The 15474-nt window shown below is 45.8% G+C and overlaps 1 protein-coding gene and 1 non-coding gene across 4 annotated transcripts; both read right to left on the bottom strand.

The window, feature by feature from the left end:
• Positions 1-40: 40 nt before the first annotated feature.
• KHDC4 (KH domain containing 4, pre-mRNA splicing factor) lies at positions 41-14566 on the bottom strand. 3 transcript variants are annotated; one of them, XM_051641256.1, is made up of 14 exons: positions 14338-14566; positions 14000-14237; positions 11667-11789; positions 11242-11321; positions 10410-10462; positions 8343-8506; positions 7765-7976; positions 7144-7204; positions 6234-6291; positions 5794-6047; positions 5175-5330; positions 4085-4197; positions 2301-2392; positions 41-1331 (listed from the first exon to the last, which is right to left on the bottom strand). In XM_051641256.1, exons 1-14 carry the CDS (start codon positions 14427-14429, stop codon positions 1132-1134), a joined length of 1896 nt encoding a protein of 631 aa, XP_051497216.1. In that variant the 5' UTR covers positions 14430-14566; the 3' UTR covers positions 41-1131. The 3 variants fall into 3 exon arrangements, with proteins under 3 accessions (XP_051497216.1, XP_051497215.1, XP_051497217.1); XM_051641255.1 differs by having other exon boundaries at positions 11667-11795; positions 14338-14565; XM_051641257.1 differs by lacking the exon at positions 41-1331 and having other exon boundaries at positions 2299-2392; positions 4085-4169; positions 11667-11795.
• Positions 8073-8201, bottom strand: LOC127394995 (small Cajal body-specific RNA 4). Its single transcript, XR_007891709.1, has one exon. It is a non-coding gene; the product is annotated as a small Cajal body-specific RNA 4 (non-coding RNA).
• Positions 14567-15474: the final 908 nt, after the last annotated feature.

Below are 15474 nucleotides of genomic sequence, written 5' to 3' on the forward strand. Positions count from 1 at the left end.
GGCCCCGCCCCCCCGGCCCCGCCCCGCCAGCAGGCAGCAGCGCCTTTATACCTTTATTTGTCATGAAAGTACAGTTCTAATTATTTACAACACGTAGGAAAGCCAAGGTTTGTACAAGGGAGCCAGAAGGGTCGCGCAGTCAGTCCGCAGCAGCAACACACATCCCCTTTTTAAAACTACTCCTCCTGTTCCGAAAGCCGACCAGCCCCTCAGGGCAGTCCCACGCATCCTGCCCCACGCAAGTTCCTTCTGCCCGGGGCACAGGTCTTGGCCAACAACCGGGTCCCAGGGTCCAGTTCCGTGCTCCATGGCAAAGCCCATGTTGGGGTCACATCGCGAGGGCCCAGGGCTGCCTGCCCTGTGAACCCAGCATGAAACGAAGGGTGCAATCAGGGAAGAAAATGAATGGAAAGGTGGGGGTGAACCTCCCAAGGAGTTCTGTCCAAGTCCAGGGTGACTGGAGATCATTAAGTACTAGTGTAACAGCACCGAGTTCACCTGGGGATCGGTGGCAAGACGAAACCCCTCCAAAAAACTGATCCTCCCCCCACCCTGACATCTGGCTAGAATGAGAAGTTGGGCGTTAGTAAAACCACATCTTAACAAGAAATAAGTGCTGAGTTACAGGAGATGCTTAAAGGAAAAACAAAGTTTAGGAAACATGATCCTCAAGTTGTTCAGAACTACTGTACATTCCGTTTGAAAACACTGACACCAGGTCACCACAAGCTCAGTGGGACGGCAAACCGAGGCTGGTGGCAGAAGCACTCAGTAAAATACACACAGCAGGTGTAGAATGAAGTCAGTGGGACTGACTCTTTCCATTCTTAAGTTGACAAACACAGACTGACAGGCTTCACTAGTTCCTCTTCACAGCACTTTCCCCTTGGTGTAAGGGACTAGCCCTGTCAGGATGCTATTTCAAAATATTTATTTTTTGACAAATTCACTGCAGAGATCAGGATTTTAAAAGTAATGCAGCCCTTTCAAGGGGAAATACTGAATTTTTAGCTTCTGCAAATGTAAAAACAATGCATATTTGCCAAGTTCATTCTGTAATATACATGCATTATTGCTAGAAGGGAGGAAAAAACCAAAACAAAAAAAAGGATGAAAACTCTTCTGCAGCTTTTATGGTGCCATCCAAAATGGCATCTGTTGTTTAGCTCGTTGCTGTGAGGAAGGATACTGGTATCCCAAACTCCATCCCTGTGAAAAAGTACTTGCGTTTTTATGGCCTCCATGCTCCTCTTCTTCATCTGATGAATCTCCAGCATATGCCACTAATCCAAAGCCCTTTTCTGCAGTTTTAATCTTCTTAGCTTGATGATCTAGGAGGGGAAAAACAAAACAACCCCAACCCCCCCCCCCCAAGAAGGAAAAATAAAAGAAGAGATAAAATGCCCCAAAATGAGTTAATAAAAAAGATGTTAATTGTCAATCGTTAGTTGGACACCATTTTGAGGTCACAAGGCCAATGGTCATCCAAGGTCGAAGGCCACACCAACAGCACCAGCAACAGCACATGTGATCCATCAGAACCATGTAAGAGAACAGAGAAAGAAGAAAAAAAAACACACAAAAAAGGTAAAGTTAGCAAACGGGTCTAAGAGACGAACATTTCACCGTTAATGAGATAAATATGTAAAGAAAAGTAGAAATTTTGTTCACAAGACAGCTAACAGAAGAGCAATCTCTGGGACCAATACTGCAGAAAAACTAAGGTTAAAGAGACTGAGGTGATGAACCTGCAGACCTGAAAGGCACTGAGCTACCTGGAGAGTTAACACCATTACATACTCTGCCAAGCTGCAAATACTTGATGTGTGACAGCCCCCATGAAAAGATGAACTCTGACAGCACCTCAGTTGTTTGCAGACCTGACTCCTGTCTGTAAATACACACCTTGAGCTAACTGTAACTCCCACCAATACACCTTTAGTGCCTCTAGGGAGCTGGTTCACCACATCAAGCCACATCAGATCTGTGCCACAGAACAACCCTGAGGTTCTGTGCCTCAGCTGACTGATGGGTCAGAAAGACCCAGCTTTGGTCCTTCACTTAATTACACTCTCCTCATTCATACAGATATGACAGTTTTAAGAGAAGCATCATGTGTGCATAAGCGCAGGGAAGATCAGTGAGTTCAGAGCAGTGCAACACGATCTGCTTTTCACTTCAACAGTGTGATATGAAGAACAGCCAAAATAATCACCCATTTAAACAAATGTTCAGACCAGTGCAAACTCATTTGGGAAAGGAAACTTGACTTACAGGTGGATTTTAGTCATTGCACTCACCATGGCTGCCTGGCAAAGACCCCGCACCATTTCTTTCTTCAGATTCTGATTTCATCCCAGTGACAGGAAAAGCTGGTGGAGGCATCAACTGCCTATTTAAAGCAAGGCAAGCCCTTATTTTTTTCTTTTTTAAAACAAGCATAGAGTCAAAGGTAACAACAAATTCATAACTCAGTTTCTGACCTGAGGAGTTCAACTTGTAATTGCCTGACTAATCTAGCGACCTTCTATGATGGAGTGACTGCATCAGTAGACAAGGGATAAGCAAGTGAGGTCACCTACCTGGACTTCTGTAAGGCCTTCATTAAGGTTCCCCTCAATGTTCTTATCTCAAAATTGGAGAAAAATGGGTTTAATATATGGACTATTAGATGGGTAAGGAATTAATTGGCTGGACAGCCAGATCCAAAGAGTTACAGTCAACAGCCCAACATCCAAGTGGAAACCAGTAACAAGTGGTGTCCCTCCAAGGTCCATACTGGTACCAACACTATTTTATTTTATGACTTAATCAATAACATGGACAGCAGGATCGAGTGCACCCTCAGCAAGATTGCAGATGACATTAGGCACTCATGAGAGTGACAGGATGCCATCTAGAGGAATTTTGACAGGCTTGAAGAGTGGGTCCATCTGAACCTCATGCTGTTCAACAAGGCCAAGTGAAAGGCCCTGCACCTGGGTCAGAGCTACCCCTGGTCTTGATACAGGCCAGGGGATAAAGAGCAGCCCTGCCAAGGACTGGGGGTACTGCTGGATGAAAACCTGGACACCAGCAGGCAGTGTGGCCCAAAAGGCCAAATGCATCCTAGGCTATAACCAAAAGTGGCGTGGCCAGCAGGTCAAGGGAGAGGATTCTCTGCCTACTCTGCTCTTGAGGCCCCACCTGGAGTACTGCAGCTGGGTGCCTGTTAAAGCAGGTCCAGAGGAGACCACAAGAATGATCTGAGGACTGGAACAGCTCTGCTATGAAGCCAGGCTGAGGGAGTTGGGGTTGCTCAGCCTGGAGAAGAGAAGGCTCTGGGGAAACGTTATTACAACCTTTCAATACCTAAAGGGGGCTTATAAGAAAGATGGAAAGAGACTTCTTATTATCAGAGTGTTCAAGACCAGGTTGGAGGGGGCTTTGAGCAACCGGATGTAGAAGATGTCATCCCTCCCCACAGAAGAGGGGCTGGACTGGATGATCTTTAAAGTCCCTTCCAACCATGCTATGATGCTATGAAATAACATGCAAACCTGACAGTTTTGCGCCTCAGTGCACTGGAGTGCACAGGGCAGAGCAGGGATGCCTCATAACCTCAAATACCTACGCTGAATTTAGGACTTCAGACAAGATGGAGAACATAGAAAACTTCACCAATACACCTGATGTATTTCATAATGAGCAGAAAACAAAAGGGACTATCAAGTAAATCTTTCCCTGAAACTTCAGGCTGAAAAATGTCAAGTTTACAGTTTCTTCAGATTTTTTAGAAACTGGAATCATTTCAAGTGTAAAGCCGCCTATCTCACAAGAATACCCCATTATGTCCAGGAGTTGGCAAAATACCAGACTCAAAGTAAGAGCACAGAGACTTGGGGGAAAGTGGAAATTCAGCTATTTTAATTATGTAGCACTAAAAGGTAAGCCTTGCATCCCTTAAAAGCACCAGAAGAAGCCAATCCACAATAAAACAAACCACCCCCCCAGCTCCCAGGTCACATAAGAGCACATGAAACAGATAATCTCTGAAAACAGCTTTTAAACAGAAAAGGCCTGACCATAATTCATCATCACTCACCTGTCCCTCTCTCTCTCCTTTCCTGAGGAACTTGCTGCCTTCGATCCGGCTCCATCGATTTCACTCTGACTGGAGAAGCCTGTACCTAAATTAGTCATATGAATGGGTCCATGCTATGAGCAGAAAAACACACGGCATTAGCAAATCTACAACTACAACATAAGCTTTAGCTCCTTAATGATAATGACAGGAATCCCAACTTTTCAGAGCATATTGCCAACTAGCAGAAGAAACCACTAATTGCCATTGTTAAGCAATGTTAAACTTCTAAAATTACTGGGAGTAACAAGAGTAAGAAACATCTCTGAGCACCAACGTGGAAGAAACCTCATGACCTACTCCACCTTTTCAGTAGTTCAGGACAGTAAAGACAACTGCTTAGTTCACAGATCAACTTACTATCTCTTCCATTAGCTACTTCTGAATACTGTATAGACCTCATGCCAGAATAAACTCTCCTCAAGATTAGGCTAAGACAGAGATAGGTCCTTGTCTCTAGGCAGAGCTTTTATTAAGGATTTCTGCCTGTGAGCAGGGGTCTATCATCAGAGAAGCATTTGCAGGAACTCCCTGTTCTCATATATAAGCCTGAAGAGCTAATAATTTTTTTTTTAATTACAATGAATTTACACTTGCTATCTAAAAAAAAAATTAAAATCAATCTCTTAAAACTAAGCTTCCTGAAATCCTCTTAAGTGCAACCTGCAAGAAAGGTGAACAGGGAAAACTTGCAAGTTACCACCACATTTTGCTCCCACCCCTCAAACAAGCCCACCCAAAACCCCAAATAATCTCCCTTTAAACTACCCAGTGACACGCTGTTGTCATCTCTTTGACCTGAACGCACCACTGTTCTTCAGAGAAGACTGAGGGCATGGAAAGCAAGCTGCCAATGACTAAAGTCAGTCCCACTATAAGAACAGTGCATCCACTCAAAGAAACCACAGCGTGGTCTCCATGTCCTCTAACAACGGCTGCCACCTGTCAAACGTCTTTCACGAATGTTGCCAAATAAACTGTGCTAATCACAATCTCTCTCCAGTCAATTTCCATTTCGGTAAATGAAGTAAAATTGCTGATTTTATTCCACCTGATATCCCAGCAGTCCTGACTCTCTCTCATCCGGGAGTTCCTCAGTGAAGCGTCTCTTTTGACCTTGGGGATGGGGCTGGACTTGTGGCTGTGTACCAGTTGGCATGGTTGTTTTCACTGGGGTAGCAGGAAGAAAAGGACCATTCAGTGGACTCTAGCATGCAGAAGTTGAAAACAGAACACAAGAAAAATTTATAATATGTATATAAAGTATTAATATAGAGTTTCACAGACAGGAGCATAACACACAACTAGTTCCCTTTGCAGTGCCTAAGAAAACCTAAAAGGATTTTAACAACTTAAAACATTTAATCTATAGAATGCTTCCACCTCAAACTACCTATATAGCTGCATCACAGCCTTTGATAATGATTTTTGCAAACAAGCAGCCCCTTGCAAATACCCTTTATGTTAAAGGACGCTCTGATATGAAAAATGCAGTTTGAAGCAGCCACACCAATTATTTAACTGCTTAGCCAGAAGAACCAGTAAAGCAATAATCAAAAAACGTCCTAAAGAATTTTCCATCTGGACCTAATTTACGTGTTCTATCATTAGTGAAGAAACAGCTTAGGAAGTCAACAACCACAGGGCAAACAATTGAGCTGAGGCAGTACCTGGCCAGTGCTGGCTGGAGGCTGGACTTGAGGTATCGGGTACTGCGTTGGCACCGGTGGAACCCCCGCAGGTAGGGCTGGCAGGATGCCCGGGGCCAGGGGGACTGCAGGGGGCACAATGCCTGGCACACCATATGGTGGCTGAACTGGCTGCTGAGGAGGGGGAACAACAGGATAACCAGATTGATAGCCATTGGAGGTGTAGTAGGAAGGCTGGGAGGGCACACTGTTCATAGCAGCGGGCTGAGTGAAGCCTGGGGAGAGAGGGAAAGTGTCAGCTTGAATGCAGCAACAATACCGCATTTGATTACCAAATGTAAAAGAAACTGGAGTCCATTTCAATTGAAATACTTAAAAAAGGGTAAAGGGATTCCACAAAACTAACTGTAAGTCCAGCTCTGTAGAATGCAACTCCAAAGAGTTCATTTTTGCTGCTTTACCTGCCAAAGGTACAGCGGTGGTTATTTGGTTCACAAACCGGGAGTACTCGGCATGAACCTGCAGAGAATTGTGAAAGATGAGACAATAAACATCTCTTTGCCATATAAACCTTTTACAGGTGAAAGGCATCTTCCCACACATCCCCATCAAACTATAGAGGGACATTAATTACAGACTATACCATACACAGAGCAATAATCCAAACACAAAAATCGAAATCAAAACCCCATTGGCCAAACCCACCACCCCACTGAACCAGGAGCCTGCTCTCCGTGACAGATCTGTGTAAGATACAGGATTATCTTTCACTGGGAACAGTGGCAAACTGTTTACTTCAGCAGAGAGACAGAACTCAAAAGAATCTAAAAGCTTCCCTATATTTTTCAAAAGAGACTTTGTAGCCCATCCTCAGTTATCAAGACTAACAGCAAGGCTGTCTCACAGAATTTAACTCTATTTGTGTTCATATAAGAAAAGCTCTGAAATTCATTTTCTCTCTGCACATGTGAGAGATTTTCTAAAATGTTTTTGCTAAGACTTTAGGAAAGATCAAGCAGAGAGCATGGCTCTGGACAACATTTAAAGCTAAAGCAAAGGAGGCTCCAGCAATCAAAAAAGAGCAGGATTCCTTTATGCTTTCACACAGTCAGATAATCCCCTGCCCCAAACCTCCAGTTGTGCTCAAGAAGCATCTGCACTTTCTCCCCCCCAGAATTCTGCTACTACAGCTTCATCCTATGAAATATTTATTCACTGCACAAAAATTAGTCAGCAGTACTCAGAAAGAAAAACCTATTAGCAAGTCAGAACACACAGACAGTTTTGCTGAGAGCATAAAATAATAATCAGCCAGGCACATGATGAAGCTACAACAGGCTCTGAAATCTTGTATTTTTAAGAGCTACTCACAGTTTGCAACAGATTCTCACATAGCTTTTTAGCAGCTGCTAAACCTTCTGGCTTTGGGTGACTGAAAACACATACAAAAAATACCTCATAAGCTCAAATGTTTCCACCAAATTCAAGAGCTCTTTCTTTCATCAGCAACCTGCAGTCAGAGCTTATCCCTTTAATGAGTGATCAGTTACCCACCTCAACAGGACTCTAGTAGCTCTGCAGCTACTTAGCACAATTGTGAACAAAAGTGACAAGTATTGATCTTCTGTGTGAAAACTCAGGTTTTCTGAATTTCTAAATACTGCACAGAACACTGACTTGATTGGTCAACAATGCACATTGTATTCTTCCCCTAAAGCTCAACATCACAACTCAAACCCAAAAAGAATGCAGCTTTACTGTGTTCCAAATATAAGTAATTCCTTATGTTATGCATCACTTTATAATCTATCACCTCATGGGTGGTAACTTTACCACTTTAGAGAAATCACTACAAAAATAAGTCTGGTTCAAGAATTATTCATTTGCATTAAGCCAGTCACAATTAAGAATTCCCCATATAGATGAGACATTAAGCTACATTCATCACTAGTCACTGGAAGTTTTATTTATGTTTTTTTAACCCACTCATACCTGATGTAGATGTACATGGGTTCAAAAGCTTCTCTGCCTGATGCTGGTTCTATGCAACCTGAGCCTTTCCCACGAAGAAAGACTTTGGCACCTGTTTCAATCTGAATATGCTGCAAGTAGGAGCAACCAGGCCCTTCCACCTTCTCCTTCACATTAAATGTAGGTACAGCATGTTCCAGACCAACAAATAACTTGTCCTGAACATAATGCATCTGTAAATGTAACAGTAAAAGCTTATTATTTCATTCTAGGAATAGGATGTTTGTTTTGCTGGATGCCAGAAATCTCATTTCTCTGACAGATCAGTTTGGTGTTGGATGGCACAGTCAGCCCTTTGCTCCTCTGCAAGCTGGACTGCTCTCTCCATCCCTTCTCTTTTAGGAGGTGATTGGCATCTGAGTCTCACTCTTCAGACTCAGGCCGTTTAGTCCTCCAGTGTTCACAACACACATGGGGAATTTATTACTTATTTTGTGGGGTTTTTTAAAATTTTTTTTCATAAACAGCATGTAACATGTATACTTGTAAAAGATACATCTTGTAATCAGTGACATTCAATGAAATTCACAATTACTCACCCCTGACTGGAATGGAGGTTTTTGGCCAACTGCTGAAGACAACTGAGTAATAGGGGCTGGCTGGTGATAAACAGTCACTGTGGCTCCGTTGAACGTTGGGCTAGAACCTGTGGCTGCTTTCACTACTCCGTTAGTAATTATCTCTTTAATTCTGTTAACAGCTCCTAGGCGACAGAATATGAAATTCAGTTGTATTTTGGCCCTGGTCAACTGCCCAGGTTAATCAAATCATGAAGTGCGTGGGTTGTTGCCCCACACCCTGTTAAAGCACCCATGGGCAAAAGGACTGCACCTGGCAGAGGGGCCCAATGTGAGCATTCTGGGACTGGATCACAAAGGATGGCAACAGCACCAGGGCTCCTTCTCCACTCCCACCCTGCTAAAGCTTAGGCTAGTATCTGCAAGTGGGCAGTTTTAGCTTAAACATTTTAGCAACTGCTAGAAACATTTACATTAACCCTGCATAGAATTTACATCTGCATCAATGGGAAACTAACACAGGAAAAGTTGTTTACTGGATGTGGAAATAAAGGTATATGCTAGTTGGAAGCTTCAAGTTTTGAGACAACTGAGGACAAGCCCATGAACTGATACACAGAAAAATTCACACCTGAACAGTTAATAGTTTTCCTTTTTTCCTGAGCAGGCACAGGCAAGACAGGAGTTCTTTGTGCTTCTAATGGAAATGTAGATGTTTCAGCAAAAATGTTCATACTTGTATATTAAAGAGAAGATCCCCCTAACTCTCATCTCTTGTAAAAGGATCTCAGTGTATCATCAGTGACTAAAGGGACACGTAAGAGCTGGACCTGCCTAGGAACCCTACCTACTCCCACACCTTCCCTGTAATCTCTCAGATGTTTTAGTTCCACAACTGATACAGCAGACTGCACCTCAGACAGGTCTGAGCAGAGATCCTAACACCAATGTTTAAATGAGCTCTCTTGTCAACACTGAGGTACTTGTAGTACAAACCATAAAATCAGAGGGGTTGGAAGGGATCTCTGGAGGTCGGAGTCCAACCCCCCTGCTGCAGCAGGAACACCCAGGGCAGATCACACAGGAACACATCCAGACAGGTCTTGAAAGTCTCCAGAGGAGACTCCACAGCCTCTCTGGGCAGCCTGTTCCAGGGCTCCCTCACCCTCACAGCAAAGAAGTTTCTCCTCATGTTGAGGTGGAACTTCCTGTGTTGTCACTTGGTGCCGTTTCCCCTCGTCCTGTCACAGGCACCACTGAACAGAGACTGGCCCATTCTTGACACCCCCCTGCAGATATTTATAGACATTAATCAGGTCCCCTCTCAGTCTTCTCCAGACTGAACAGCCCCAGGTCTCTCAGCCTTTCCTCATATGACAGATGTTCCAGCCCCTTCATCATCCTTGTAGCCTGCATTGGACTCTTTCCAGTAAATCCCTGTCCCTCTGGAACTGGGCAGCCCAGAACTGGACAAAGTCCTCCAGATGTGGTCTCCTCAGGGCAGAGCAGAGGGGGAGGAGAACCTCCCTTGACCTGCTGGCCACACTGTTCTTAATGCACCCCAAGGCACCATTGGCTCTCTTGGCCAGGAGGGCACACTGTTGTCCCGTGGATCACTTGTTGTCCACCAGGACCCCAAGGTCCTTCTCCATGGGGCTGCTTTCTAGCAGCTCAACCCCTAATCTATACTGGTGCATGGTGGGTTTTCTCCCCAGGTGCAGGACTCTACATTTATTCTTGTTGAACCTCATGAGGTTCCTCTTTGCCCAGCTCTCCAGTCTGTCTAGATCTTGCTGAATGGCTACACAGCCTTTAGGTGGATCAGCCAATCCTCCCAGCTTCATATAATCAGCAAACTTGCTGCAGACACACTCCATCCCCTCATCCAGGTCATTGATGAAGATGTTGAATAAGACTGGGCCCAGTACTGACCCCTAGGGAACGCAAGCACCGTGGATCACAACCCTCTGGGCCTTATTGTTGAGCCAGTTCTCAATCCATCTCACTTCCTGAGCAATACCAGTCATAACAAAGCCCCTTATAAAACCTTTTTATCACAAATAGTAAGAAAAAACAGAATACACTTACTGTCAACCAGTTCCCTTGTCTGACCCTGGACATGAAGATACAAAGGACGATCTCTGGAAGGAAAATGTCAAATATTTCATCAACCCACAGAGAACATAAAACAGTGGATTCCATCTAATTCTATCATAGTCATCAGACACACGGGGCTTTCCATAAAGATCTGAAATAGTCTTCAAACAAGGAATTAAATAGATATTCATTGAATATCACAGTGCTCAGAAAGCAAAGTTATTTACATGACAACTTGCTGAAGTTAACACCACTGAAAACTTCAATTTCCTTGTCCACATGCAAGGTTAACTAACTAAAAGCAGAGTCTATGAAATACTAGTTCTGCTTGGAACTGGAAAGTTGCCCATTCTCATAGAATCACAGAATCATCCTGGATAGAAGGGACCTTGAAGATCATCAAGTCCAACCATAACCTAAATCCACCAACCATAACCTCATCTACCCATTTAGGGCTTAAATCATGTCCCTGAGCACCACATCTCTATTTCTTTTAAACACTTCCAGGGATGGTGACTGTATCACCAAACTGCTCAGCAAACTGCACAAGAGATCCAGTATCCTGTTCAGTGGGAAGAAGTTCAGCACAGTTTGATCTGTTCCATTCGTGATTTGTTTGGTATTCATTTTGCTCTATCAATATTCAGCCGGTGGGAAGGCAGCTCTGCAGTCAGCTCTACCACAGGGTAAGCACACTGGGAACACTCCATGGCCAGCTCACTCTGGAGCCAGAGGTGACACTGCTCATAAAACAAACAACCTTCTCCCCAGCCCCTCAGCCACCCAATGAGAAAACAAGCAGAAACCCGTAAGAAATACAAACCCAGGTCCCACTTTTGCTTTCTCTTCTGCAGTCATGAATCTCCCTCGAGTAGAGACAGCTGCTCCACTCAGTCGACTTATCTACAGTTAAAAAAACCCAGTGACAAGTTTACAATAACGAAGCACACACAAAAACCCCCAAGTGGTTCATGTTATTGTATAAAAAGGCCAGAAGCCATTAATAAAGTGGTAAAAGAATGAATGGTGCCTGATACGGCATACCAGCTATGCTACCTGACCTCATCATATGACATTTTATTGAAAAAAACCCCAACAAAGTACTAAACAAAGGATCTTAAAAAGCACCACTTTTGTAAAAAGAGGAAACAACCACTGAATGTAGTTTATTGCAAGCTCTTTTAACCTTACAAACAGGAACAAACCTGCTGCCAAGCCCAACAAATTAGCTGCAGATCCTGAACATACCTCATCCTGGGTCTGTCCTCTTGTCAGCAGGTTTCTGCAGGTGAGGGGGACATCATTGATCTCCACCTCTGCCACCACAAGGTCATCTTTGCTTTTACTTGTAGCTGGACCTTTTCCCAGAGCCTGCAGCTTCAAACAGAACCGTTGCAAAAGACCAGTGGTTGGAAAGCAGAGACAAATGACATGCTGAGCAAAGTGACCCTAGGATTCTAGAGGCGAATACCCTTCCTATTCTCCCATTTCAGCTGCTGAACCCAAAAGCTGTACAAATATTAGCAGAAACCACGTTATATCTCCTACTTCATCATCTCTCCACAAACTTGAGCCCAAATAAAAATGCTAGTTTTATCTTCAATACAAATTAATAGAATGAGCAACTGTTGTTTCTGTTCTACAAATAGAGAAACAGATGTAGAACCAAGCAGTAAAACTGCTCCAATGGAAACCAAGGCATCTTACACTTGAATTGGCATCTCAGACCTATGAGACTGAAACTCACCTGTAGTCCTTAACTGCCCTCATGCAGACACAGAATTTAGAATTTCTGATCAAGATCTAAACTCATTCACACTATGATTACACTTTCCCCACCATTTTTTTAAAAACAAGGACTTAATATTTTGTGTCAGTGGCTAAGTGCTAAGAAATAAAAAGCCATCAAATCACAGATTCAGAATATATGACAGAAGAGCTGGAGTTACAAGACCTTAAGGGCTTTTCCACATATAGAGACTTAAATGGAATCCTTCTAAAAATTCTGAAATAGTTCTGGGGACATAAACAACAACCAGTATAACTTTTCAGTAGTATCCAAGAGGTATCCATCCACTCATAGGTACCGTTGGAAGCACCGCACTTCCATGAGAGCCAGAAGGCAACTATTGAGGGACACAGGTGTCATGTCCCGGCACTTTTATTTCTCCATTCCTTCCACACTTAAAAAAAACCAACCAAACAAAAAACCAAACAAAAGTAGATTAATTAACTTGCAGACTCCTTATTTGCTCATAATCTGAAGTGCCCTCAGAGTTAGTTACTCTGAAAATAGCTTCACTGAACATTTCCTAACAAAAAGAACATAAGTAATAAAAAACCTATCCCATTTGCAAATTAATTTATTGGTTAAGTGGTTCTCATTATTTGTTACAGGATGCAAGAATGCCACCAAAGCTCATGGGGAACACGTGGATGGACGAATGAGACATTATCACATCATAATCCAATTTTTAAGGGTCCCAATCTGCCAGTCAGCAAACAGACCCTGGTGTGACTATGGAGACTACCTGAAACCAAGCCACGTGCTCATCAATGCCGAGTCTCCCATCCTCAGGTGGATGTTCAGTACTGAGAAGCAGCCACCATCAGGTACCAACGTATAAAACCACTTCAGACTGCTGATAGCCACGATCAAAGAAACCTCAGTACTGAACATCACATTTTAAAAAGGCTGTAATGGTCATGCTGGATACAGAGCCTGCAGAGAACAAGCAGGGCACATTTGCTACTCTCTCTCCTATTATCTATGACTAAATCCAACAAAAAAAGTCAATACTTTTGATGCTGCCTCACAAGGCACAACTGGTAGAATGTAACTCGCAGTCCCACCAATACTATGCATGTGAAAAAGAAGATACAGTATGTTGTGAAAACAATCTTCTCGATAACTTCACATTTGAAAAGTTTGGAAGGAAACTTGAAACAGCCTTTTAAACATGGCTCTCAAATAGGCCAATAAAGTGCAGAAATGCAAGACTGATCCTATTATTGAAACTGGAAATCAGGCTTTAAATCACACTTGCTTTAGAACCCAACAGTTCAGTTGAGAGTGACCTACAACCACCTAGTCCAACTGCCTGACCACAGCTCAGAGCAGGGCTGACCAAGCTGTTTAGAACTTGGACATATGGCTTCTCCTGGTAACTTAAGCACAAAAATAATTTGGTTTCATATTTTAAACTGGCTGTTTTATACAGATGCTTTTACATCAGCTGTACTGCTTAGAAAATACAGAATAGACATGGTTGGAAAGGACCAACCATGCTGGGCAAACAGCTATTCCTGCAGATGGCTTTAGTTAAGCCTTATGGAAGAGCAGCAGGGCTGACCCGACACCTATGCCACTTTCTGCTAGTACGAAAAGATAATTTAAAGAGGTTTTCCAATTGCCTTTCGTGATATTCTACTTCCCAAAGCAAACCTCCACCATTTCCAGTCTCCTTAAGAGCTATTCCGACAAATAAAGATCGCAGGTTCCCAGAAAACAGCCCTGACACGCACCCTCCCCCATTCCCCCCGGGGCCGGCGCAGCTCCCACCGCCCCGCCCGGTGCCCACCTTGTCCGCCGTGCTGGGCGCCGGCTTCAGCTTCCCTTTGGCCATTAACATCGCGTTGATTTTCGCGGCCACCGCCGCGGCCGCATCCAGCGCTCCCGAGGGGGCTGCGGAGCTCTCGGAGCCCGCTACGGCGGAGCTGCCATCGCCGCCGCCGGGAAAGGGGCGCCCGGGCAGCGGCGCCGTGCCAGGGAGAAGGAAGGCGGGGGCCGGGCCGGGCTGGTCCCACTTGCTGCGGCGCCTGGAAAAGAGAGAGGCCTCAGTCCCGCCGCGCCCCGCGGGAGCCCCAGGACCCGCCGCCCCGCGGCCCTTCCCCTGGGGCGCCCTCGGCCCAGCCTCACCCGCCGGCGGCCCCCGCGTCGCGCTGCCCTCCGCCACCCGCCGACATGGCTCCGTCCCGGCTCCGCCGCCTCCGCGCCAGCCTAAGCGTCATTTCCGGCCTCGAGGCCGCCTCGAAACGCCTCTTCCGGGCGTTACCGGAGAGACGGCGCGGTCCGCGGGCGGTGTCCGCTCGGGCGAGGAGGCCGGAACCGACGCGGGGCGGCCGAGGGGGAGCGGAGCGAGCCCCGGGGCGGGCGGCAGGACCCGGCCCCGCGCTGTGACTGACGCGGGAGGCGGGACCGGCCGGAGCGCGGCCCTGCGCGTGCCGCCGGTGACGTCACTGGAGGCGGCGGCGGGAGGCGGGCCGGGCTCGCGCATGCGCAGCACGGCGCCCCCCGGGCGGCTGCCCCGGTGAGGCGGCGATGGGCGGCCTCGCTCCCGGGGCCCGCGCTGGCTTCCCCGGTGCAGAGCGCACGGGTCTGAGCCACATGGAGGCATTTTCCCTAAGGAGAACGTGTGGGAAACAGTGGAAAAGGCTTTACTGAAGTCTGGGCAGGCAACATCCAAAGTCATCCACTAAGCGGGGCCCCGCCTCATAAAAGGAGATGAGATTGGTCAAGCAGGACCTGCCCTTCATAAACCCATGGGCCTGATTGTCTTGCTGTCCTGCAAGATGCTGCTCATGATGATCTGCTCCATAAGCTCCCCTGGCACCGAGGTCTGACTGACAGGCCTGTAGTCCCCTGGATCTCCTGACCCTTCTTGTGGATGGGCTCACATCTGCCGCTCCCCAGCCTACTAGGACCTCCCCAGTCAGCCAGGACTGCTGGTAACTGATTGGAAGTGGCTTGGTGAGCACTTTTGCCGGCTCCCTCAGGCCCCTTGGGTGGATCCCATGGGGCCCCATAGATCTGTGTGTGTCTCAGTGGCACAGCAGGTCACTGACCATTTCCCTGTGGGTTACGGAGGCTCCGTTCCGTTCCCTGTCCTTAACTTCTAGCTCAGGCACTTGGTGCCCAAACAACTGATCATACTGCTAAGGCAAAGAAGGCATTAAGCACGTCAGCCTTTTCCTCATCCTTTGTCACTAGGTCTCCCCACACATCCGATGAAGGATCCTTAGCTCTCCTTTTGTTGCTAATATATTTAGATAAAAT

The sequence above is a fragment of the Apus apus genome, chromosome 27 (assembly GCF_020740795.1).
Source record: "Apus apus isolate bApuApu2 chromosome 27, bApuApu2.pri.cur, whole genome shotgun sequence".
In the NCBI taxonomy this organism is placed as follows: Eukaryota; Metazoa; Chordata; class Aves; order Apodiformes; family Apodidae; genus Apus; species Apus apus.